General features: G+C 35.3%; 2 protein-coding genes and 1 long non-coding RNA gene across 6 annotated transcripts; 1 reads left to right on the top strand and 2 right to left on the bottom strand.

Annotated features, from left to right (window-relative positions):
* The first annotated feature begins 261 nt into the window (after positions 1–261).
* LOC120626721 (transmembrane and ubiquitin-like domain-containing protein 1) lies at positions 262–17,440 on the top strand. 3 transcript variants are annotated; one of them, XM_039894370.1, is made up of 9 exons: positions 262–278; positions 5,973–6,154; positions 6,797–6,856; positions 8,445–8,591; positions 8,849–9,013; positions 9,877–10,099; positions 11,252–11,429; positions 12,026–12,159; positions 12,814–17,440. In XM_039894370.1, exons 2-9 carry the CDS (start codon positions 5,980–5,982, stop codon positions 12,968–12,970), a joined length of 1,239 nt encoding a protein of 412 aa, XP_039750304.1. In that variant the 5' UTR covers positions 262–278; positions 5,973–5,979; the 3' UTR covers positions 12,971–17,440. The 3 variants fall into 3 exon arrangements, with proteins under 3 accessions (XP_039750304.1, XP_039750302.1, XP_039750303.1); XM_039894368.1 differs by lacking the exon at positions 262–278 and adding an exon at positions 314–626; XM_039894369.1 differs by lacking the exon at positions 262–278 and adding an exon at positions 5,860–5,878.
* A 1,814-nt stretch (positions 17,441–19,254) lies between these two features.
* Positions 19,255–20,156, bottom strand: LOC120626947. The gene is made up of 2 exons (XR_005658881.1): positions 19,787–20,156; positions 19,255–19,317 (listed from the first exon to the last, which is right to left on the bottom strand). It is a non-coding gene; the product is annotated as an uncharacterized LOC120626947 (long non-coding RNA).
* A 201-nt stretch (positions 20,157–20,357) lies between these two features.
* On the bottom strand, positions 20,358–22,162 carry LOC120626946 (60S ribosomal protein L15). Of its 2 annotated transcripts, none has more exons than XM_039894761.1 (5): positions 22,072–22,162; positions 21,631–21,823; positions 21,098–21,234; positions 20,845–20,955; positions 20,358–20,658 (listed from the first exon to the last, which is right to left on the bottom strand). In XM_039894761.1, exons 2-5 carry the CDS (start codon positions 21,800–21,802, stop codon positions 20,464–20,466), a joined length of 615 nt encoding a protein of 204 aa, XP_039750695.1. In that variant the 5' UTR covers positions 21,803–21,823; positions 22,072–22,162; the 3' UTR covers positions 20,358–20,463. The 2 variants fall into 2 exon arrangements, with proteins under 2 accessions (XP_039750695.1, XP_039750693.1); XM_039894759.1 differs by lacking the exon at positions 22,072–22,162 and adding an exon at positions 22,053–22,071.
* Between the last annotated feature and the right edge of the window lie 1,307 nt (positions 22,163–23,469).

The following is a 23,469-nucleotide window of genomic DNA, read 5'->3' as shown; positions in this document are numbered from 1 at the left end:
ATATTTTGTACAACGTAAGTTGTTGAAATTCTCAATAATTAACTACTTTAGTCGATAATGACATGAAATTTTTTAACTCGGCATACTTCAATTCATCTACGATTGCTACATTCATACCATACCCTGTGCATCCACCAGCGCCATTGTGGAGGATTTTTGAACTGTTATTTAGCGCAACAACTGGACACTTTTTCAACTTTTCTCCCATATAAGATGACTCTCCTTACCTCTACCCTCCATACAGAAAACTAAAACACAAATACCACAGGCTACTACGGGTAAGACTGGCTCTGACCATAGACAAGAAGTTCTGAGTTCTGACACATTCTAAGTAGTTTTATGAAATGCCTAATAATTTTTATTATTATCAAATTAGTGTAAGCTGCATACACAAATAAATAATTATTTAACTGCGACTGTGTAAATGTTCGTAATTTATCGTTTTTGCAGTCAAAAGTTTTGCTTTCCTTTATATTTCCGAAGTTACAATGGGTTGTAGACGATCAACGTAATTGTGTTTTCTGCTGGTTTAGAGATGTCTTCATACTGCGCTATTGATTCTGAACCAATGGCATTATAAACAGCTGTTTTAAATTTCTTGTCAATAATCATTATTTGCAAGTGAGGTAAGTGCGGTGAAATATGTTTTTCATTGTAGGTACCTATTGTATTTCCGTTGTCAGGTATGTGACCTTGAACAATATCGAATGCACTTTGCACAAGTAAATAAAATTGAAATTTAAAAATATTGAAAGATTACGATGAAAATATACTTTCGTAGTGATTACGCACGGCCTATGAACTCAGAACCTATTTAATAATACCAAATCAATAAACGAAACACATCTGTATTAAGTTTTTGAGGAGTTGGGTATCCCTCAAAGTCTTGGTTTTAGCATCTAGCACCAAATTTCTTGCTGTTCAAATGTGTGGAAGAGATACTGTATAATTTGTATAACTGAAATCACACATAAAGAATCCCAAAAATATGCCTTGAAACTGTATATGTTAGTATTGTTTTATTTATTTATTTGTGAACAATAACATACCTTAACTGCTAATAAATGTTTAATTGCATATAACTAGAAATCTTCCAAACCAATGACAGGCCTTTATTTGGTGTTAGTTTAAAATTACAACAGTCGCTGCATAAAACAGTACTGATAGACACTAGACTGACGGATTGTTGTACTCTCAAAAGGTCAACAGAGTGGTCTCACCCATCATGTTCCACTTTCTTTCCATTGAACTGGAAACTTTTAAAACCAACGAGAGACCATTAACATGATTATTTGGTGTGATTTTCAACTACATACCTAAAGCTGTCTTTTCCTGTAAAAAAACAGTAGTAATTCACAGACTGAAGCATGAATATATAGACAAAGGGACAACAGAGACATGTTACCCTTAATATTGGTCCATCCATTTAATTGCTTAAATGAAACACCCAGCGGTTTGTAAAAAAGTAACAAAGTACCAAACATCTACTATTGCTGGAATGGCAGCCCCGTACTGGTAAGCGCAGCGTTGGTCGACCCCCAACGAGGTGGACAGACGACATTAAGCGCGTCGCAGGTAGCCGTTGGATCCAAGCGGCTCAGAATCGTGGAACTTGGAACTCCCTACAAAAGACCTATGTCCAGCAGTGGACGTCTATCGGTTGATGTGATGATGATGATGATGATGACTATTGCTTGATATATTCTACATACTTTATAATAATTTGTGTAATCCAGTATCTTATAATTGAACCATATTTATAAAAATCTAATTTAGCTTTAAATTAGTACTTTGAATACAAATGTTTTTAAAACAATGTAATAAAAACTTCAACAGCTCCATCCTCAACTAAATTTTTTACTTAAATAAAAAATATAAATTATGCAAATTGGTTCCGAAATAGCTGAGTATATTATATTAATTTAATTTGCATATTTACCTTGTTGTGTAAATTGAATAAGTAATCTTTACAACTAATAAGTACATTTTATGATAGATTGTCGTACCTGTTCTGATCTTCCCACACCCTAGTGCTAATGCTGCTGGAATAGATTCTGTCATCTGGTTTCTGGATTCTGTCTGTTATCTGGTTTTGGTCTGGATGGAGGCTTTGGCTGTGGCTAGTTTGTGTTGCTGTGTGGAAACAATCTAGGGGAATGTTTTTAATATAAATGACATACCCTAAAAAGTTATCCCGCTACCATTTTAGACTTGCTTACCACCAAGTGAGTCTTCAAACGAGAGTTAAAAAAACCTGTATTATAATGTTCACATATTTTTCATAGGACAATAAGGGTCTTTTTCTTATCCATACCCCTTTACGAGGGATCAGTACAATGTGCATGCTTCAAACTTGAACACAGACTTGTTCTTTTAACTGGAAGCGTCAAACCCTTCTTGGGTATGTTTTTGTTGATGGAATAGCCATGCATGTGTTTTTTGTAATGTATAACATGAGAACCTCCAAGCTATTACTAGGGTACTACCTCATCATTGCTTATCATCAGACATAATTATCATCTGATGCAAGAGCCAGCACTACCTTAGAGTCTACCACAAAAGCAATCAAAAACTTGAATGTTACTTTCGCTGCTCAAGGAGTATTAATTCAACTATGTATTTCAAAATACCACCAACATTTAATTATATGTTTCCTTCCAAGTTACACAACTCTCAGTGTGCAAATCTGACTTACTTGGGCTCTTTTATTTTATGGGGCTTTTGTACAATATTATGATTTATTTTGCATAAATGAGTCCTTATCGGAAGCAGTAATAGCCCAGTGGCTGACTTAGCAGCACATTATAACCACACCACATTTAAAGGCACTTTATAACCTGCATAATTCTTAAATTCAAAATTGTTCCTATTCCATAATAAAATTTAGTAGACATATATTTTAAATATTATTATTATTATTATCATATAATAGACTAAGCAGCTTTCGCTGATGCGTCTATATCATTTCTTGCGCTCTTTGTCTTTTTGATGTTTATCCAGTCTATTCTTAAACTGATTCAGTGATTCTGCAGTCACTACATCTTCAGGCAAGGCATTCCACATTTGTATAACTCTATTGCTGATAAAGTGCTTGGAAGGATTAGACGATGCCTGCTGATATTCAAGTTTGAGACCATAGCTCCTTAATCTGGGGTTACTCTTTTTTGAAAATATTTCCTCAAAATTCGGTATGTTGTAATACTTATTTAATATTTTATAAGTTTCAATGAGATCACCTCTTTCTCGCCTACTTTTAAGGGTGCTGAGTCCCAGGTTTGCAAGCCTTTGCTCATATGAAAGATTTCTCAATTCTCTTGGCAGTTTAGTGGCTCGTCTCTGAACCTTTTCAAGCATTTCTATATCCTTAACAAAATAGGGACTCCAGACCTGGAAAGCATACTCCAATAAAGGTCTTACATATGTCTTATATATCTGTATGAAGGTTTTCTTATTTATATTAAAAAATGCTTTCCTAATTGTGTAAAGGATAGAGTTGACCTTACTGACAATAGCCACAATGTGCGCTTCCCATTTTAGATCACTGCTTATGATCACGCCTAGGTCTTTTTGTGTATCCACCACTTTTAATTGCTTATTACCTAGATAATATGGCAGCCGTGGGTTCTTCCTACCAAGATGTAAAACAGTGCACTTATTGACATTTAGCGATAGTAGCCATTCCTTCGTCCACTTTAAAATAGCATTCAAATCTTGTTGAATCATTTTATGCTGATGCATAGGGTTCCCGAAGAATTTTGTGTCATCAGCGAACAGGGAAAAAGGAAGATGTAAAACATTTTGCAGATCGGTTAAGTACAGGGTGAATAATATCGGCCCTAGTACAGAACCTTGAGGCACGCCGCTGCGTACTGGGCGAATACTTGAAAATTCATTGCCAATCCTCACGCGGAATTTTCTTTCGTTTAGGAAGTCTTTTATCCAGATAAGAAGTTTACCACGTATGCCGAGGTGTTCTAATTTATGTACTAGTCGACTTATTGGCACCCTGTCAAAAGCTTTCTCGTAATCGAGATAAATAATATCAGTTGGCTGGTGATTGTCCCAGTTTAATATCCATTTACAAAGACAGCTCAGAAGATTAGTAACGGTAGATCTTTTAGGTGTAAAGCCTACGACTACGACTCTTGGTTGTTTCTCTTTCTGGTATTTTTTGTCACCATTTGTATAAGGTGTGTGTCTGTAATTATTTCAACAAACTCTTCATGTAGCTTGTTATAACCTGCAGTTTTCTGAAGAGGCCACTTTATATCAGGTAGATTAAAATCACCAATTATTAACAAGTTTGAGTTAAATCCTGAAGCTTTTTTTATACTGTTAAAAAGATTTTCATCAGATTTTTCAAGATTGTAGTGAGTGGGTCTATACACACAAGCTAATATGAGGTTAAAGGTTTGGTATGTGATATCTAGCCAAAGTGCTTCGACAGAATCATCATGCAATGATTGGTTGAGTTGAGCAATAAAGGGCTGGTTATTAAGTGTCATAAGAGTATATACTGCAACTCCACCTCCTTTTTTATTTTTTCTATCAAGGCGGAAAAGTGTGTAGTTAGGTAAATTTATTAAGCTATCATTAATTCCAGCGTGTAAATGTGTTTCAGTTATAAGTATGATTGTAGGATTATGAGTTTTAATTTCCATTGAGAATAAATCGAATTTAGCCATTAACGATGCCAGGTTGGTGTATAAAATAGTTAAATTAGTTATAGGAGACTTCACTAGTTTTTTGTAGCAACAATGATTTTTGGTTGTTTGTTGATGTACTTAATCGTAAGATCCTTTTCTCCATTATTAGTTCTTTTTGCTAACTCTAATCTCAGTTTTTTTAACTGTTCTCGTTGATAGGGTGTCATATCCGATTTAACAGAGACTGATGTAGGTAGTTTATTTTTATTTTTCAAGATTTTAATAGCATTATATTTATTGCGAAGTATAACTTTTATTGGTCTGGGTTTGTTGGTTAGAGGCTTTCCAAGACGGATGGTTGTTATCAGCTCCGCGTCTTGGAGTGGGACCTGAGCAAGTGCTTCTAAAACTCCGGATTTGTCATGATTTTTAATATCCTCTTGAGTGCCTGAGCTCACTTCCTCAATGCCAAACAAAATAACATTGCGGCTTCGATTCTCACGCTCAGCCATTTCTTGTATTATAGCATCAACATTTATCGCAGACGCATGATTTTCTTTCAAATCCATGACTTGCTCCTTTAATTCCGATACAAGTTTACGTAGTGCAGGCACTTGTTTTAAGCCTTCCTGGCAGTCAGCACACAAATACGAAAGCTTAGGGTTTTGTAAACAAAAGACGCGCAGCTCTGTTGCGGATAGTTCACTACACTTCCCACAAATCTCTCGGATGCAGCCTTTGCATTGAATTTTAGGGTTTTTGTCATCATACTTTTTAATTTGAAAACATTTATAACATGCTGCCATTTTTTTTACGATTAATTTTAGTTTGAAAAATAATAAATCAGATGAGGGTATGTTGAAAACCGTTTGTTCACTGGGTTGTTATTCTAACACTTTGTTTGAGTTTTACACTATAATTCTTGAGAACTATCACTGGATAACATTTCCCAAGGTGCAGGATATGTTAAACTAGATTTAAACAGGAAAAGATCACACTTCAGTTTAAATAAGACTAAAAAAAATAATTAAAATCTCAGAGCACAAGTTTTGCTGTTGACAGTTGACAGTTGTCATCAAATATTATGTTTTCACAGTAAAATATACATCTGACATAAAAATACTTATAAGTTATTGTACTTAACATACGTACAATTACAGTAATTGTACTTAATAAGATTTTTACGTTAAAACATTATCTGTTATACCAAACTTTGAATCCCTTTATATTTGGTATGTGTCTGCAAAATCATATTTTATTAGCTATAACAATCTTATATATATTATAGTAGTGAAATAATTATCTTTAAATTGTTGTTTGTTTCAGATACAAAATGACACTGATAGAAGGGGTGGGCGATGAGGTGGTGCAATTCGTGATAGTCTTGATAGTTGTGCTGGTGGCGTCGCTAGCATGGTGGTCAACTAACGCCAGGCCTGACAGATATCAAACTGTACTTGTAATGCGATCCCGATCAAACCACCCTGTCACAGTTAGCATACTTACAAGTAAGTAGGATTAAGGTAGTAGTAGTAGGAAGTTATATAAGGACTTCAAGGTGTCTTTCTGGTACATTATATATGTGTTTTTATACATTCCAACCTACATGTAATCCAACAATACGACATATGAGGTTGGTCTACAATTTTTGACACTGTATCATTTGAGCAAAAACGATTCAGTCCTGAATACATATTAGTGTATTTTCAACACTCGTTCGAATAGATAAATAAACATTGGATTTCTTCTGGATTTCATAATAAAAATCTCAAAGTAATTTATTCAGTGGCTGGCAGCAACCAGTATTATAATGGTCAGTGGGAAGCGCAGAGCATTCTTTTTACTTAACGTAAATTCATACTTAAACTAGTGGTAACAAGATATAGATTCTATATCTCTATATCAAAGTAGATTTCCCGGGTCAATATGGTCTAGTCAAGTACTAATTAACAGTGGGTACAGATAAAAAAGCGATACAGGGCTGTTAGTAGACGAGGAACAGTAGCAACTCCAAAAGCAGCAAAATAACTATAGAGAGAGAGAGAGAAATAGAAAGAGACCTTATCTCTGTCTCTCTTTCTCTTTCTCTTTCTCTCTCTGAGATTTACTCAGCATCATTTATATGTACATAAGACATTTATTATTTGCAGGGCCAAATGTATCCAATTCTCGTTCAGTCATTACTCCAGTACAACCACCGGAACCTATAGGTAAGAATCATATTTTAACACAGTTTTTAGCTTTATAATAGCTGTCCAGAGATGATGATAGATGATGAAGATGAAATACTCCTTCATGCTCCAAAGTTTGCGATGCAAAATTAGTGACATTTTTATATTAGTGTCACAATTTTTTTATCTCCAAACAACTACCATATAGATGTCTGAGAGTCTTGAGTCTTTTTCTATGTACCAAAGTGTCTTTGAATCATGATGATGATCATAATATGTCCCACTGCTGGATGCAGGTCTTTCTCTTGGGATAGACATTATAATACTCCAATAACAAGCTCTAAAAGGGCCAGAAAATAGTTACCTATTTTCTGGCCCTTTTAGAGTCAATCACAGAATTTAGAACATACAGAAACCGCGTACACGACTAATATTGAACCATAAAGTGAAGTGGTTCACTTTAGAATGGTTTCTCGAATAAACGGTTACTCATTTCATACTATTTAGCAGTTGACAATAATTATTTTACCTCTAAGGGGGCGTCCATAAGTTACGTGAGGTGTTATTTTTTCAATTTTCTGCCCCTCTGGTGAGATGTCGTGAGATTTTATTCAACCCCATCCCCCAATCTCACGTGAGATTTTTTAAATTGTGGGTTTTTTACGTTAACACGTTAAATTGTTATTGTAAAAAGACCAAGGGACCAAAATAGTTGCAATCAGGAAAAAAAATTGCGTGATATTTGCCGAGACCTCTCTGCAACGTAAGATTAGATGAGATTTGACTCTACCCAATCCCCCCCTTTAAACATCTCACGTATTTTATGAACACCCCCATTTTATGGTTACGCTTAGAAAAGGTTAACCATAAAATGGGAATACGGTTAAAAATTTGTGAGCTAGCAACACTGCGCGGGTGTAAAGTGAGACGTTCGCGGGGCGTTTTCACTGTTTTCAGACACAATGCACTGCATACAATAATGGCTGAATGAGGATTCAAAGTCAAAGTCAAAAATATCTTTATTCAAGTAGGCCCATAGGTGGCACTTTTGATGCGTAGGTACATAAGAATTACACGGTAGTGAGAAGATGGCGATAACCACATTCGTAAACTTAAAACTAAAGCTACGAGGTTTCCAAACGCGTCCTGGTCTAAGAAGAAGCCCACAATAAACTTAGCCGGGTGTTTTTTTTTTGTTATCACCACCTCACAATGTCATTTTAAATTATTAGAAGAGCAACCTGGGTAGAGCAATAATTTACACCCAAGCTTTTTTATCGTTTACGTAGTCCTTTATACTATAATAGGACTTTTCTATAAGCTTACGTTTAATACAAACTTTGAACTTTTTAAGAGACATCTCCAAGATGTCCATTGCAATTTCGTTTAAACGAATTATAAATTTTATGTAACCTAGTATATTGCACTGTAAGTTTATTCTTACTTCTAATGTTTAAATTATTGCAGTCACATTTTTTCTTAAATTTAGAAATGTTTTTATGAACGTACATTAAATTTTCAAATATGTACCTACTGACTATTCTGTATGTTACTAATTCAATAAAGCAGACAACAAAGGCAATTAACTCTGACTTTTGAAACATCCTGTATTATTGTGGTTTGGCAGCTGCAAGCAACCCTGTACCTGTCAGCAACAGCAGTAGAGACAGTAGAGACAACAGAGTGATACCGCTGCAGGAGATGGACAGTATCGTTGACGCAGATATGGCCATGTTAGACAACAATCGCTTGCACTTCTATCGCCGTATCGACTGTGAGTTTATCACTTTTCATTATCAAATATCCTAAATGATTGTCATTTGACAGCTGCAAGTTACTAAAAACCATGCTTTTATAATATTATTCCTAAGGTAATTTTGGACCTACCAATGCATAAGTTTAAAGAATATGTTAAAACACATTTATTGAATCCATCAATTGAAATCCTTGTAAATTCTTATAAAAAGAGTATAAAATCTATCCGTTTTCTTTTACCATCGTTGTTCATGTAAGCGACCATATTCATTATAGCTCCGCAAAGCATTCAAACTACAAGGGAGTCGACAAACGAAGAAGCAGAAAGCATTGAGGAGCCAGAACCAGCCAGCAATGCGCAGATACGGGAAATGGACAGCATAGTAAGCGCCATGGAAGCCGATGTCACCACTGGTTGCGATTTCTTTACGAGGTCTGGTGGTAAGTTGATCTGCATCTTAATTTATATTTTAGCCCGTGTTGTTACTTACTAGAAACTTTCACATGAGCATGCCAGTAAGTTTGAACTAGTGGAATGTATAAAGTGGTTTTACTAGTAGTTCGTATGATATAGGTATGTATTATACAACGTGTAAATGAAAACCGAAATAATACTTCATTCTTCTTCTTCTTCATTCTTACTTCTTCCTCAAGGCTTTTGAAGTACATTATCTACTGCCCCTGAAACTTATCTGTGAAAACTGAAAACCCAATAGTTTTTGAGTAAACTGCCATAGTTTTTACTGAAAGAAATCAGATACACATCACATACAAAATTAAAATGCGTGTTTCGGTCTTTTATCTTCAATATATAATAGGGTTGTCATAAGTAAACGCTTAGAATGTTTTGAATTCGTTTGTCTGGAAAAATAGATAGAGGGGGACGCGTTTGGAACCCTTAGCTTTAGTTTTAAGTTTACGAATGTGGTTATCGCCATCATCTCACTACCGTGTAATTCTTATGTACGCATCAAAAGTGCCACCTATGGGCCTACGTGAATAAAGATATGTTTGACTTTGACTTTGACTTAGATATGGTATATTTTGATATAATATTTACTACAGGGTGTTTGTTCCTTATTAAATATACTTATGCATCCTTCAATATTATTTCGTAGCCCACTTGAGCTAGATAGATGTTAGGCGTTTGCATTCGTGCAGGAAGTGGCAGATCATATGTAGAGGTATTTCCAGGGCCTGGAATCGGCCTGCATATATATGTCCTGAAGACACTAGTTTATCAGACCCTGATCACGTATCAAATAACATACAAAACATTAATCAAAGTCTCACTATTTATCCAGAGACAAATAGTAAACCGGGTGTCTCGAAACCAAGCAACATCGAAGTCGATGATTCTACAGAGCAAGACGCATCTGGTGACAATAATCCAGTAGACGCCGGTAGCTCCAACGATGAATCCATACACAGAGATGAGAAGAAGATTGTAATCAAACTCAAATACCTAAACGACACTCTCAAAGAAGTGGAAGGAAGTCTCGATGAGCTCCTGAAGGATTTTAAGAGGTATGTTTTTTTTGGAACGTTCTAGTATAGTATGCTACCAACCTTAGAGTGTTATGAGGACTGGAAGTGGGAATGTCAAGAGTTAACCTAAAAAATATGAAATGACCTTGAACTGCTCCTTTTGGATACATTATCTGATCGGAACTGGGTATGCTTATAACATTGATTCAAAAAATAGTTGTACCCGCACAGACTTGCATCCGCTATTCTACGGAACTTATACCACGACCCACCGCGTAGCGTCGCCCGCCCTCATGATTACTTCGTTAGCTCGGCTCTTAAGTGCTATAGCGTGGTGTTAAATAGTCTCAAGAATAGGGTTAACAAATCCAGAAAAGGCTTTTCAAAACCGACTGTTGTTTCAGAGTTTAAATAAATAAATATACTACGACAAAACACACATTGCCATCTAGCCCCAAAGTAAGCATAGCTTGTGTTATAGATACTAAGGTGACTGGATGAATAATATACGTAAATACTTATAACATACATATAAACACCCAGACACTGAAAATATTCATGTTCATCAACATTTTTCCAGTTGTGGGAATCGAACCAACTGCCTTGGACCCAGAAAGCGGGGTCGCTGCCCCTGCGCCAATCGGCAGGACAAACTTAATATAATTACGCTCGAATCGCATTGAAATTGTAAAACGTTTCCTAAAGTACAGGTTCTTCGTTCGGTAGAGGAATAGAATCAATGAAATTTCAATAATTAAAGTAAGTTGGAAGAGAAAGGAAGCGGTTATGGCACATTGGGTAGGAGCTCGACAAGGGGGGCCCAGCACGCACCTCTTCGAACGCAACTTTTCGAAGTTATGTTCGTTTTAAGTAATTAAAATATCACTTTCTTCAACGGTGAAGGAACACATCGTGAGGAAACCTGCATGCCTGAGAGATGTTCTCTTAAGTGTGTGGGGTGTCCACCAATCCGCACTAGGCCAGCGTGGTGGACTACTGCCTTACTCCCTTCTCATTGTGGGAGGAGACCCGTGCTCTGTAGTGGGCCGGTAATGGGTTGGACGATAAATAACTTGACGTTTCAAAAGTGCTTATATTAGGCCTACTTGAAATAATTGAATTTAGAATTTTTGAATTTTGACTTTTGAAATATGTAACGATTAATATAGTAATTAATGATGCGTGTTTTAGACGCCACTTCTCAGCGGAACTCGGCGCGGAGAGGCGCGTACGGCTGATATTCCGAGGCCGCGTTTTAGTGGACGAGGCGGCCACGCTTGGCGCGTGCGGACTACACCACCGGGCCGTCGTTCACTGCCTCGTGCATCCCTCGCGACCTCGAAACCGCGCCCGCCCCGCCGCTACACAGGTCAGTCTTCGTTTAAGGTTTTAAGGTTCAGAGTACATACATGAGTTTCATTCCCTATTCCTATCTTAACCTAACACTTTGAACCGCCAATTGTTACGCACAATCTGGTATGAAGATTTGTCACAAGAAGCGTCTCACTAAATATATCAGTTAAGGTTAAAATGCAATAAAGAATCGGGGTTCAGACCTTATACTCTATGATATCAGATATGGCTCACTCGTAACGAGTTCTTGTCTGTTTATTAACAGAAAATATGCCAATGCTCGTATCTTCTCATGACGTAGTAACTATGTCTTTGTGTATATTAATAACACCACTACATTATATATTGGATAGAAGCACGCGTTACTTTGCGGAAATCCATTGACAATATTATGAAAATTAAGCTTAATTTGCTATACTCCGCGAAAAGCGGGAGAATCGTGTGGTTTAATTTATAATTTCCGCTTTTCTTCCTGCTTTACGCGGTGTATAGCAAATTAAGTTTAATTTTCATTATATTGTCAAACCCTATCTGAGTTTTCTGCTATGTGGGTCTTACGGACTTACAAGTTACTTTATATAGTTTCTAACGCAGTCCATTTGTCTCGTTCAGCAACAGCCAAACAACCAACGCGCCGCGACTCACGAGCTGGTGACGGAGGGAACCGCACTTGAGCGCGCGTGGGACTTGGAGAACATCCTCATGACACTCGTTTCCGTCGCGCTCACCGTTGTGTGGTTCTTCAGGTGAGGTATCTTCTTAATACATAGAATAAAACAAATTCGCACTCGCCGTTTGTACGCCTAGATCTTTTGAACTACACGACGGATTTCAATACAGTTTTCAGCAATAGATAGAGGGATATGTGATTTAAGAGGAAGGAGGATGTTGTAAACATGCATAGAGAAATAAATAAATAAATAGAGAAAATCCAAGAAATTTTGAAGACTTTTAATGGTCGGGTTAATTATGGACACACTTTTCTTGTACTTACGCACAAAAACCACTAAATCATACAAACTCATGCCCGTTTTCACTAAACCAAGGAAACGCTTAAATCGGTTGCCCAATGTATTGGGTGATGCGTAAAGAAAAAGAAACGTTTCTTAAACTCTTAGATGATAAACGATGTTAGGCGCCATCTAAAATTACGTTAAAGTGCGTATGCATATATATATGCATCTAAAAGTGCGTAATGTGTAATCTGACACTTGACAGATGAAAAAACTATCAATTCTGTTTCTTTTTAGTAAAATCCGTACGAAAAAGACACTTGACAGATGAAAAAAACTATCAATTCTGTTTTTTTTAGTAAAATCCGTACGAAAAATGGAAACTGTGATAATACAAACACACCTTATGGCATATGGAATCATAGACAAGATTCTTATTGATTTCAGATGCGAGTATTCGAACATGTTCACGGCGAGTGCGAGCGTAGCGCTGTTCGGTCTTACCGTGTTCTACAGCGTCGCTATCTTCGGCCTCTACCTCTCGGACACCTTCTACGCGGACAGACGGCCCGCCCAACCCGCGCAGCCCGTACCTAACAATTAAATACTTACTGCATAATGACGACCATACTCCTGGCTATATCCCCAATCTATCGTTTCAGGTAACACTTAACGATAAGTCGTCGCCTAACTAAGCTAAATTAGCAAAGTTTCAAGGACACGTAAAAATCCCTCTTTCAATGTTATGCATAAATGCAAAAAAGCTTTATTTTTAACAAACCTCACAGAAAGCTATATGATTTGACATGTTTATAGTATTGATGTACACCATGTACATGTCCGATCACAGAACGGTTTTAGCAGTCTGAATGTTCCTTTGTCATATCACGTCATGACATATCCAAAATGGCGGTCATGACTAGCCAAATACTAAGATTGAGACAACGGTGTATTGCGTTTTATATCAAAGTAAAAGATTCATTATTTTAGCAGTCTGAATGTCTGTCATATAATGTCATAATAGCTATAAGATGATCGACGTGTTAAGCAAAAATTAAAATTAGATAACATCGTATCGTATCTTTTTGTCATAGGCATTTGTGATATGACAAGCCAAAATACTCTAATTGAGGATGTGCAATTTAAATGACAAAATTCACAGTTCACCCGTGGTGTGTGCAATTTCAAAAGTACTCACTACTTTTACCTCTTTCAGCGCCTCTTTGATCCGGCGCTGAAAGACGGGAAAAATGTTTCCATTCCATATCTATAAATATTAATTTATATCGATGAAAATATTATTGTTTATTAACAGAAAATGATTTAAGGCCCGATTTTGTTGATACGAATGATTGGATGATATGTTATCAGGTTTATGATCACCTTATAAAGGCATCTCACATGCGTAATTACGACTGGATCGAAACTTCGTATTCTGTCAGTAACCGAAATTAATAGACAGCCGATTTCACGTTCAGCTTAGCATTGCGACTCCTACATAGTACGAGTTTCTTAGGTCTTTGTAACCAAAAATTCCATATACAGTTTTACATACATCTCCATCTATCACATTATTATTTTTTCACGATATTTGTAGATAAATATCCGGAATCGTGATAGCATATTAAAATGATCATCTGAACAATCAATATTGATAACAAATTATGATTCAAACATCGCGTTACTGGATCATAAATAAACTCCAAGTTAACTCTAAGTTAATAATTGTGTAATTGAAGGTATTGGATTAGACTGATTATTACTTTGGGCGTTAGACTTTTGCAAAGGAATCTAATACAGATTCATTTTACTCCGTAAATAAAGGTTAAAGCATATTGTATCTTACTAACGATTTCTGTTTTAAAATGGGTTCGTTAAGCTATGGGCGCTGGCTAATGAGGTATAAACGAACTCAAACTATAAAATAAAGAGTATAAGGTATATTTTACTCTGACATTATATGTTCGAAAACCATATTGGTGAGGACTCACACGGAGTTATGCAATCTTAGTGCCTAATGTGAAATTTTCTACCTAAGTTTACTTATTCGATCGCGTGAAATTTAAATACGATTTGTATTAAATCTATAGAGCGCCAGCTAGTAAGGACAGCTGGAAATAGTATTGTTACTAAATGGAACTGTTGATGGTAAAAAAAAATTCACAGTAGGCAACATGGCACTAAATGTATAGTTAGTATTCGTAAATAGGTACAAAACTAAGGATGTAAACTCCGTTTAATATAATAAAATTAATTATAATTAACCTAACCGCCTTTTGTAGAAACTAAAAAAAATTTAGAGGATAAATAAACCAAAACAATGTACGACTTATCCCAAATAAGAATGAGAAAAGATTCGCGTCAAATTGTGACGTAATTTTAGTTACCTAAATAAAAGGCCATGAATAAGTAAATCAGCGATCTTTAAACAAGCCCGAATTCTCTTATTTTTTTTTAAATAGATTTTCTTGCACTTAGACATTGAAATGGTATCACATTCATTTATTCGTACGTGTTTTGTTCGTTTTTAAATTAAATTACATTCGCATAGATTATGGAGAGTCAGTGCCATAGGAGCTTATACTATAAAACTTGACAATCAAGATTTCCAGACAAGTTCGATGTTGAGAAAGATTCTTCTGAGCTCTGATTCGAATTCGGGGGATTTGGTTTGAAATCCTGTCAGCTGATAGCTTTTCTATAAAAATCAAGAATTGTAGGCCCGTATTAATAAACTGAAATCGTAATAAGACCATCAAATAACGGTAAATCTATGCTTAGGAATGATCTTGAAAATCTAAAGTTAGATAGGTAGATAGATGTCTGTTGATACGTTCCTAAATAATGAACAACGATTGTTCAATCACTGTTCTAACAGTATAATAATGTAGTGGTGTTTTTAATATTCACAAAGACATGGTTAACTACGTCATGAGAAGATATGAGCATTGGCATATTTGCAAACAAGAACGCGTGATTACGAGTGAGCCATATCATAGAGTATAAGGGCTGGACCCCGATTCTAAATGGCATTTAAACCTTAACTGACATATTTAGTATGACGCTTTTTGTGACAAATCTTCATACCAGATTATACGTAATTGGCGGTTCAAAGTGTTAGGATAAGATTGTAATAGGGAATGAAAGCCCATGTATAGTAACTCTAAACCCGTATGTCCATTTGAGCAGCCGTAGGCAGAGTAGACTAGTCGAGAAATAGTTGCGGAGGCTGCTCAACCTGATTCAGTACGAGACGTATTATAGAAAAAACAATGGTTACTGCAAAGACGTCTTTATTTTAACAGGCATTCTGAGACACGTCCTGAGGTCCCTTTCAACGTCACGAAAGTTGAAAAAGTTGCGGTCACTGTGTAGATTAAGGCTGTTATCTATGCAGACATCAGGGTGTCTTCCACACCGATCAGCGTAGTTGGTATTAGCTCTACATCAAGTTCTGTTCCAAGTGATACATTCAAATTATTTCCAGAGCTCTTAAACACCTTTGTATAGACAGACCTTTAATCCGGCGGTTTCTACTCTCGTGACGAGAACTCTGATTATTGTGAAGCCACACGCAACGTCATTCATAATCGAATTATACCACTAGAATTTTCCAAAGTGACTGTAAGTATGTAAATCTACAAAATTCTAGTACCTAGTTTATTAACATTTTAATATAAATTATAAAGAATGCTTACATAAATGATGTTAAATAAATTGTATATAGATATAATTTGTATTGAAAATATTGGTGATCTTAAAAATTGTCCCTATTCCTGATTACTTGTGTTTCGATACTGTAAATGCAAATTCCCTGGCAACTTTTTCAGTGTTTCTGAATAAGGAATCCAATTTTCTAACAGTGTCTAAACGGTGCCGATCTCCTACAACATTTTTAGTAAGTGTAAAAGTATCGGAGAAAAATTCACTACTTACTGTTCTTTCCTCTCATACGCAAATAACGTCAAACTTTCTCCAAACGCGTTTTGCATAAAGACAACAGGTTGGCAAATTTACTCTAAAATTGTTGGCAAAATTGCTAAATTGGACAGTACAATGTACTCATCGCCCACGTTCTGATCCGTATATCTGGACTACTGTCTGAAATCTGCATACATAACTGCAGCTCTGGACTGTATAATGCGATTGAAGTGGACAAGTGTAACATATAATATATATATGATATAATTATCGGGTGTCTTTGATCTTAGTTACGTACGTTTTCATTGTTTTACGGAAGTTTTGTTCATTTTGTGGAGTTTGGCCGAACATACTTCGGCCGATGACTGAGTAGCTTTTCGCTGTAGATATGGCGTTATTTCCTACATTCTCGAACGTGTTTCCCTAGGACGATTTGTGAACGCGCGCAATCCGATGCCGCGTTTTCACAATGTTACTCGATCAGAATCACGCAATTGTATTTGTCGTGGGGTTTTTAAAATATTTATTTTATTTCTTGTATATTATAATATCAAAGAAATATCCACGTGTATTTAAATATTCAATGATAATACATATGTATTAATATCTGTCATCATAGAAGCATGATTAAATAGCACAAACGCTTTTAATTATATTCAATTTTAACCGTCCAAGTAATCTCAAACAATTTGCTTAGGACCATTAAGCTGCTGAAGAAAAAAATGTTTTCATGGAAATACGTTAATCCAGTCAAATATTGCATAGGTATTAGAAATGGTATCGATTATTTTCAAGACTTTGTAACATCGACACGAGTTAATAAAAATAATGTAAGTTTTTTCAGTAGCAAGTCTAAAAAGGGTTGTTCTAGGCGGAGAAATATTCAGAACTATTGTCATAATTATATTCAGCAAAATGTAAATAAAATAGGTTAACTTTTTTTTTATTTATTTAGATTTAAGGTGATTGTTTTGCACTATCAGTTATTTAAATTTCTATGAACTTAATTTACTTCTAATATATATCTAAATACTTACATAGCTTAAATAAATTGTATTAAACTTTCGTCATTTATGTACATTTTTCTTTCTGCTATAACGCTATTGTTATTTAATTTTGTAAGGTCCTGAAATAAAACTATACCGAAGGCAAACCCGATTTTTATTTAATGTACTTTAAGGGTGCGCGACCTGTTTTAACTCATTTTGATTCTACCAATTTTTTTTATGAGAAAGGTAATGTCTCATTTTTGTTCTTTATGCGTGAAGGCCAGGAGAATACGTGTTGCCAGTAATGAGTCATAACCTCAAAAGACTCAAACTCAATTAAGGATTTACTTGAAACATCCTAAAGTTTGGTAATCATAGTTGTCAATGGGAGAAAATTATGAGAATCCTCGAATGAATCTTTCGGTGGAATGTTTCGTTTGTTTTATTGCCTAACCTATTATAAATGTTACTGCAAGTTTGTTTGTTACGCGTTCACGCAAAAACTACTGAACCGATCTTCATGAAACTTTGTACACATATTCTTGGAAGTATTAAAAGTAATATAGGATACTCTTTATCCCGACATTAGGGACGGCTCCTTTGGGAGAGGGGATGAGTGTTTGACGATTTTACACAACTCCGATGAATTATAACCGATTTAAATAATTATTTTTGTACTATAGAGGTTATAATATGTGTTTAATTTTGCCCAAACTGAGGTTGGAGATAGAGGACAGAACTCCTCAGCGGACAGCAGCAAACCCCTCATTTAAGGCTTAGCGACACTGAATACTTTAATTTTTTTTAGATCTACAACTAAATTTAATGCCACATAGCCTTAAAAAACAAAATGAAAAGCAGACGAAATCGCGGGCAACAGCTAGTCGGTATATAATACATCGGTGTCCAATGAAAACGGTCATAAAATCAAACTAACAAACCGATAGTCTCGTTACTTCTGTTTCGCGAAAAAATATTGATATATTTGTTTTAAGTGGAATGCTTGGAAACAAAAATGTTTCGCTCAGTGTTGTGCTGTGGTTCTAATTGTTGCAGAAATAAGAGTTTACTATTTTGAAATGGACGCGTTTATTAAGTTTGCTAATGAAAGTGAAGATTTGTTATATTATATTAATTAGTGAAAGTTCCTTCTTAAAAGTAATATGCAGTTGTAGGTAAATCGTATATACATACCTACTTATAATAAAACTGTAACGGGTTGAATTCTGTACATTGAAGATATTTAAAAAAAAATTGGGGGGCACCGATAATGAACACAATACAATTTTTATTTCATTCGTTTTTGTATTTGGGCTGCACACCACGCTGAAACTACCTACAGAATGAATTCAAATAAAACTTGGGAAGAGTTCATACTACAGGGGATGAAAGTGTTTGGCGATTTAACACTATAGTTACTTATATTATAAACTTTCAGATTTACCGAAATGTTATTTTTGTACCTACTGGATAGGTTATACGAACAGTTTAGTTTTGCTCAAACTTTTGTTTTACAAACGTTCCACCAGAAGAGCTCGAGAATTGTAGGCAGATTTAACGAAAGAGAATTTAATGTTACATAGAATTTTCTCGAGTGGCCCAGCGTAGGTATTGTAAGTTGCGAGCCACGAGATAATTGTCTACCATTTCCTCGTACTTGGATTTGATATCGTGCCTCAAAGCCGCAATTCTCTTATGGAGCAACACGGTAACATTAGATACTAACTATCTGTAACTTTTGTGGCTATCTTGTCGATTGGTACTCATCGCGTCCATACAACCACAAAAATAAATAAACTTCTAACTTTCGGCCACGTCGCCCCAGGAGCCCTCACCTTTTTTCCGCGGTCATACTTTTTGATTACCACGTTTAGATATTTCGTTAGAACCAAAATTTTAACTGACATTAAGACTGCTTAAATTTTGGCCAGGCCAGTGTTTTTATACAGGTAATAATGGAATAAAATACGACAAATAGAAAAAATAATTTATTTCTGGTACCAAACTTATCTACAGTAGTTTTGAAGGGCCGTAATATTACCTGCAAATAAAAAAAAAACTATTTAGCACTTTGATATAACAAAGTTAACAAGTATAATTAATCTGGTTAGAGATGGTGTATCTCGCCGGATTGAGGTTTATTGAAAATGTAAAGTAACAATAACCTCACCTAGACAAGAGATTAATCTTTCCAAATTAGCAATCACATTAACAAAATGCTAACGTCACAATAAAAACTGATTTGGATTATTTAAATGAACTTTGTATTAAAAATAAGTTGCATCTAGCCATTTCATTACAGAATATTCATTTAGTTGAGTTTTCTTGGAATTGCAAATAAATCATAATAGCTAATGTTAAACGAACCACTGTCAAAAAATAGATATGGCGTTATTACACTAACACAAACGTTAGTGTAAAATTTCTGGAACGGGAAACGCTTTTCTTTTTTAAATTCTTATCATTCATTAAATAAAAAAGTAAATAATAATTTCTGAAAATATAGTTACCTTTTTACATATGTGATTGCCTCCAGGTTAACTGCAAGCTGTCAACAAAGAAATTAAAGTTTATTAAGTGAACACATTATAAAAATAAATCTGAACATTTTAATCTTTATTTTCAGCCATCCAAGGAAGTTAAAAATGCGTGGTAATCATGGTTGCGCATTTCATAAAGCATTGTATCATCACTATATAAAATAATGTTCTTATATTAGCCCGTATGTAAATTGTTGGCCATTGGGAAAACAATGAGATGAAAAGAAAATTTTGAAAATACTAGTAGACAATTTTAACAAAGTAAAGTAGTATTAGAAGAACGTTCGTAATTTCCTTTTTTGTGGTGCATGCTGTCTTCTTTTAAAATAATAAAAAATAATTTTCAATTTACCTGTTTTTCTTTTTTCCTTCAAGTATATCCAATTTTGAACACCTTGACATCTGAAATAGAGACCAAAATCACTTTCTACATTGAAAATAATAATTCAAAGTCAATAAAATAAATACTTAACAGGATACTCACATGTAACTTTCACTAAGGTTAGGTGGCAGATCTCTACGACTGAATAAAAATAGAAGCTAATAGTAAATTTGTTTTATTAAAAACTACTGACTTTCCATTTGAAAATAAAAAAGAATACAGAATATGAACAAATGGAAAATCAATAGCCAAATATGACGTGTTTTTATCGCTTGCGGCGCAGTTGTAATGTGTTTCTTCTGATCCAGGAAGCACGCCTTGATCCTCCCTTGGTCTGGGAATAACGATGGCCTTTTCCAAGACCACGAGAGCTCTTTCCAGCAGAGGTAAGCCCACGCATCTCACGATGCTTGTGTACGGCGTTTACGATCCAGTTGATCTTAGGATCACGGCGGATAGCCTGAAAATTAGATTAGACTTGTAAATTTTGTTATGCACGATTGTTATGAAGATTGTTTCATGTTCAAGTCAGATATACTGGTAGGTGATTATTCAGCAAAACCTTTCAGATTGGTGCATGACAAATGTTCATCATATGAAAATCTTGTAAAGTTACAAAATGGCAACATTTAAAATTATAATTTACCTTGTGTGATGGATCAACTAGGATAACTTCAAAGTATTTGTAAGAAGAATCTTGGGCAACCCAGTAAGAGTTGAGTACGCGAAGACCTCCGCAGCGGCGACCTACACGCTCCTGTAAATTGTTTGCAATTGTTATAAAAGTGGAAAAAGGGGCAGTAAAGATAAAAAATCTTAGTTTCAAAGTCTTTCGGATATTCTGGAGCAATTTAAAAGAATTGTTTATGATCAATAACTGTCAGCAAAACTATATTTACCTCGGCGATAGATTGCAAGTTGCGAGTAGGCTTCAGTTGGTTGACTCCATGGCTCTTGGGCTTTCCGTAGGTGGCACCCTTGGCAACCGGGCGTTTGCGGCCACCGCGACGTACGCGGATTCTGAAGATAACGTAACCTGTGGAGATAATTTGATTTACATTAACCATATAAAAGTTATGAGCAACAAGTGTAATAATAATGAGGTATCGCGCATTGGCATAGCTTTAGAGCATCTCTTAAAGCTTCAGATGACGGTACCAGGCAAAAATAAGCCTAGCGGTAGTACTTCCTAGGATAAGCTGAATTCGTAGGTGTTACACCTCCATGCTTGAAGGATCACAATTATGGAGTCCTCGTTAACATGTGGATGATTGGAATGTTTAGTCTGCCTGCAATTGCCTAGTTATCAGTGTAAGCGGATATAGGACAAGCGTGTTGAAAAACAAAGATTTTAATGTGGAATATGTACTAACAATTAAGTACACAACCATGGTCTGAAACGTGGCTTAAATATAACCTTAATTTTACTAACCTTGTTTGGCGCGGTATCCCAATCTCCTAGCCTTGTCCGGTCTTGTAGGCCTAGGAGCCCGGTGCATGCGGGTCAACTGCCGATACTGCCATACTCTCACACGCAACAGAAAACGCATAACATCGCTAAGCTTTTTTCGATATAACTCTTGAATATATCTGTAGGCACCCATCTTGGGGACACTGTGGCAGACCTAGCAACAAAATCAATACATATTGATCAGAAGTCACATCATCGGTCTGGCCACAAATACGGAGATTCGAGATCGAGACCCGTCACAAACATGCCGTGTAACTCTGTAATCAGCACGTTAAGAACAATAAAATAACCAAAATAACGAATAATTAACAGCGCTACACTAGAACAATTGGTGAAAAAACATTAATATTGCCATTAAATTCCACGATTTAACTGATATTTACGGATAAAAATTTCACATACGTCTCGCGTGCTCCACAGGAAAACCAGAAAAGACAACTGCTGCTGACAATCTGAGCACGGACAATATATTTAAAATTATTGCCAGTTTTTAAAAATATCATTATAAGGTGTCCCACAAAAATCTCCAACATAGCGACCGAACGGCTTCTTATAAAATATGATTGTAAAAACCATTAAATATTTAAGTATTATTTTATTTCTATAAGATTAATCAGTTAAACTGTTTTTAAGGTTGACACACGCCGATCTTATTTACAATATTCTATATTTTTCGGAACCGACAGGAGTTGAACCTGCGACTCTGGCAATCGCGGCCTGATTTATAAAATTGATAATTCCTCCAATTGTAGGTAAAAACACTAATAAAAATTATAAAATTTTCTATATATTGACAATAATATTGACTGTGTGCTAACAGATGAATACAGGTAATATGAATTACAATATTCTGCATATTGTCATTCATATTACCTGTGTGCGGCGTATTGAAAAATTACCTCCTGGCATATATTATGTTACATAGGCATATGTAAATAAACCTAAATAAATAAAAATATAAAAATATACTACGACAATACATACATCGCCATCTAGCCCCAAAGTAAGCGTAGCTTGTGTTATGGGTACTAAGATGACTGATAAATATTATTTTGAATAATATACATAAATACTTATAATATTCAGATAAACACCAGGACACTGAAAAACATCCATGTTCATCACACAAACATGTTCCAGTTGTGGGAATTGAACCCACGGCCATAGACTCAGAAAACAGGGTCGCTGCCTACTGCGCCAGTGCCGTATCGCATCATGTTTCATTTAGTCTTAGATTCTGACTGCTAACTTTGAATCGTGTTCCGACACCTTTTTCTATGACGCTTCCAATGGAAATTAATTATTAGACCTCGGACCTTCGTGTTTCCCAATATTCTATTGTTTTTCGGAATTCATTACATTAAGTAACTAAGTAGTTATAAAAATAAAATTCATTTATTTGATCAAATATTCACTAGATGGAGTCAACGAACTGTACTATTTTACCAACATTTGGTTGATATGCCAACCAAATGTTGTAAAATGATTCGTGTGGTGGTGTTCCTGAACCCGTTGGCTACGGATTTCTAGTTTTTGAACAATTTAATTTACTTTTATTTATTTGAATAATTTTATTTTGTTGATTTATGTGAAAAACATTTTAATTTAAACTTATTAACATTTGATTCTTCTTAAAACTTTAATTTGTGTTGATTATATAAGAACTTACTATTTGTGTTATTTATTTTAAAATAATGAAACTATTGATATACTATTTATGGCGTTCATTTCATTTAATATATGTAACAAAATCAATTATTTTCTGAAGAAAAATCGATTATTATACAAGTCGATATTTCT

This window comes from Pararge aegeria, chromosome 10 (genome assembly GCF_905163445.1).
Source record: "Pararge aegeria chromosome 10, ilParAegt1.1, whole genome shotgun sequence".
In the NCBI taxonomy this organism is placed as follows: domain Eukaryota; kingdom Metazoa; phylum Arthropoda; class Insecta; order Lepidoptera; family Nymphalidae; genus Pararge; species Pararge aegeria.
The sequence above is the reverse complement of the archived record's forward strand: the minus strand, read 5'-3'. Positions and strand labels throughout refer to the sequence as shown.

Bases quoted from the DNA above. Each gene is read 5' to 3' on its own strand.
- LOC120626946 (XM_039894761.1), bottom strand. From the start codon at position 21,802: ATGGGTGCCTACAGATATATTCAAGAGTTATATCGAAAAAAGCTTAGC. The intron at 21,235-21,630 runs GTTAGTAAAATT...TTATCTCCACAG, and splicing joins GGGATACCGCGCCAAACAAG to GTTACGTTATCTTCAGAATC. The intron at 20,659-20,844 runs GTAAATTATAAT...TCTAATTTTCAG, and splicing joins TAGTTGATCCATCACACAAG to GCTATCCGCCGTGATCCTAA.
- LOC120626721 (XM_039894370.1), top strand. From the start codon at position 5,980: ATGACACTGATAGAAGGGGTGGGCGATGAGGTGGTGCAATTCGTGATA. The intron at 8,592-8,848 runs GTGAGTTTATCA...TATTCATTATAG, and splicing joins CTTCTATCGCCGTATCGACT to CTCCGCAAAGCATTCAAACT. The intron at 12,160-12,813 runs GTGAGGTATCTT...TATTGATTTCAG, and splicing joins ACCGTTGTGTGGTTCTTCAG to ATGCGAGTATTCGAACATGT.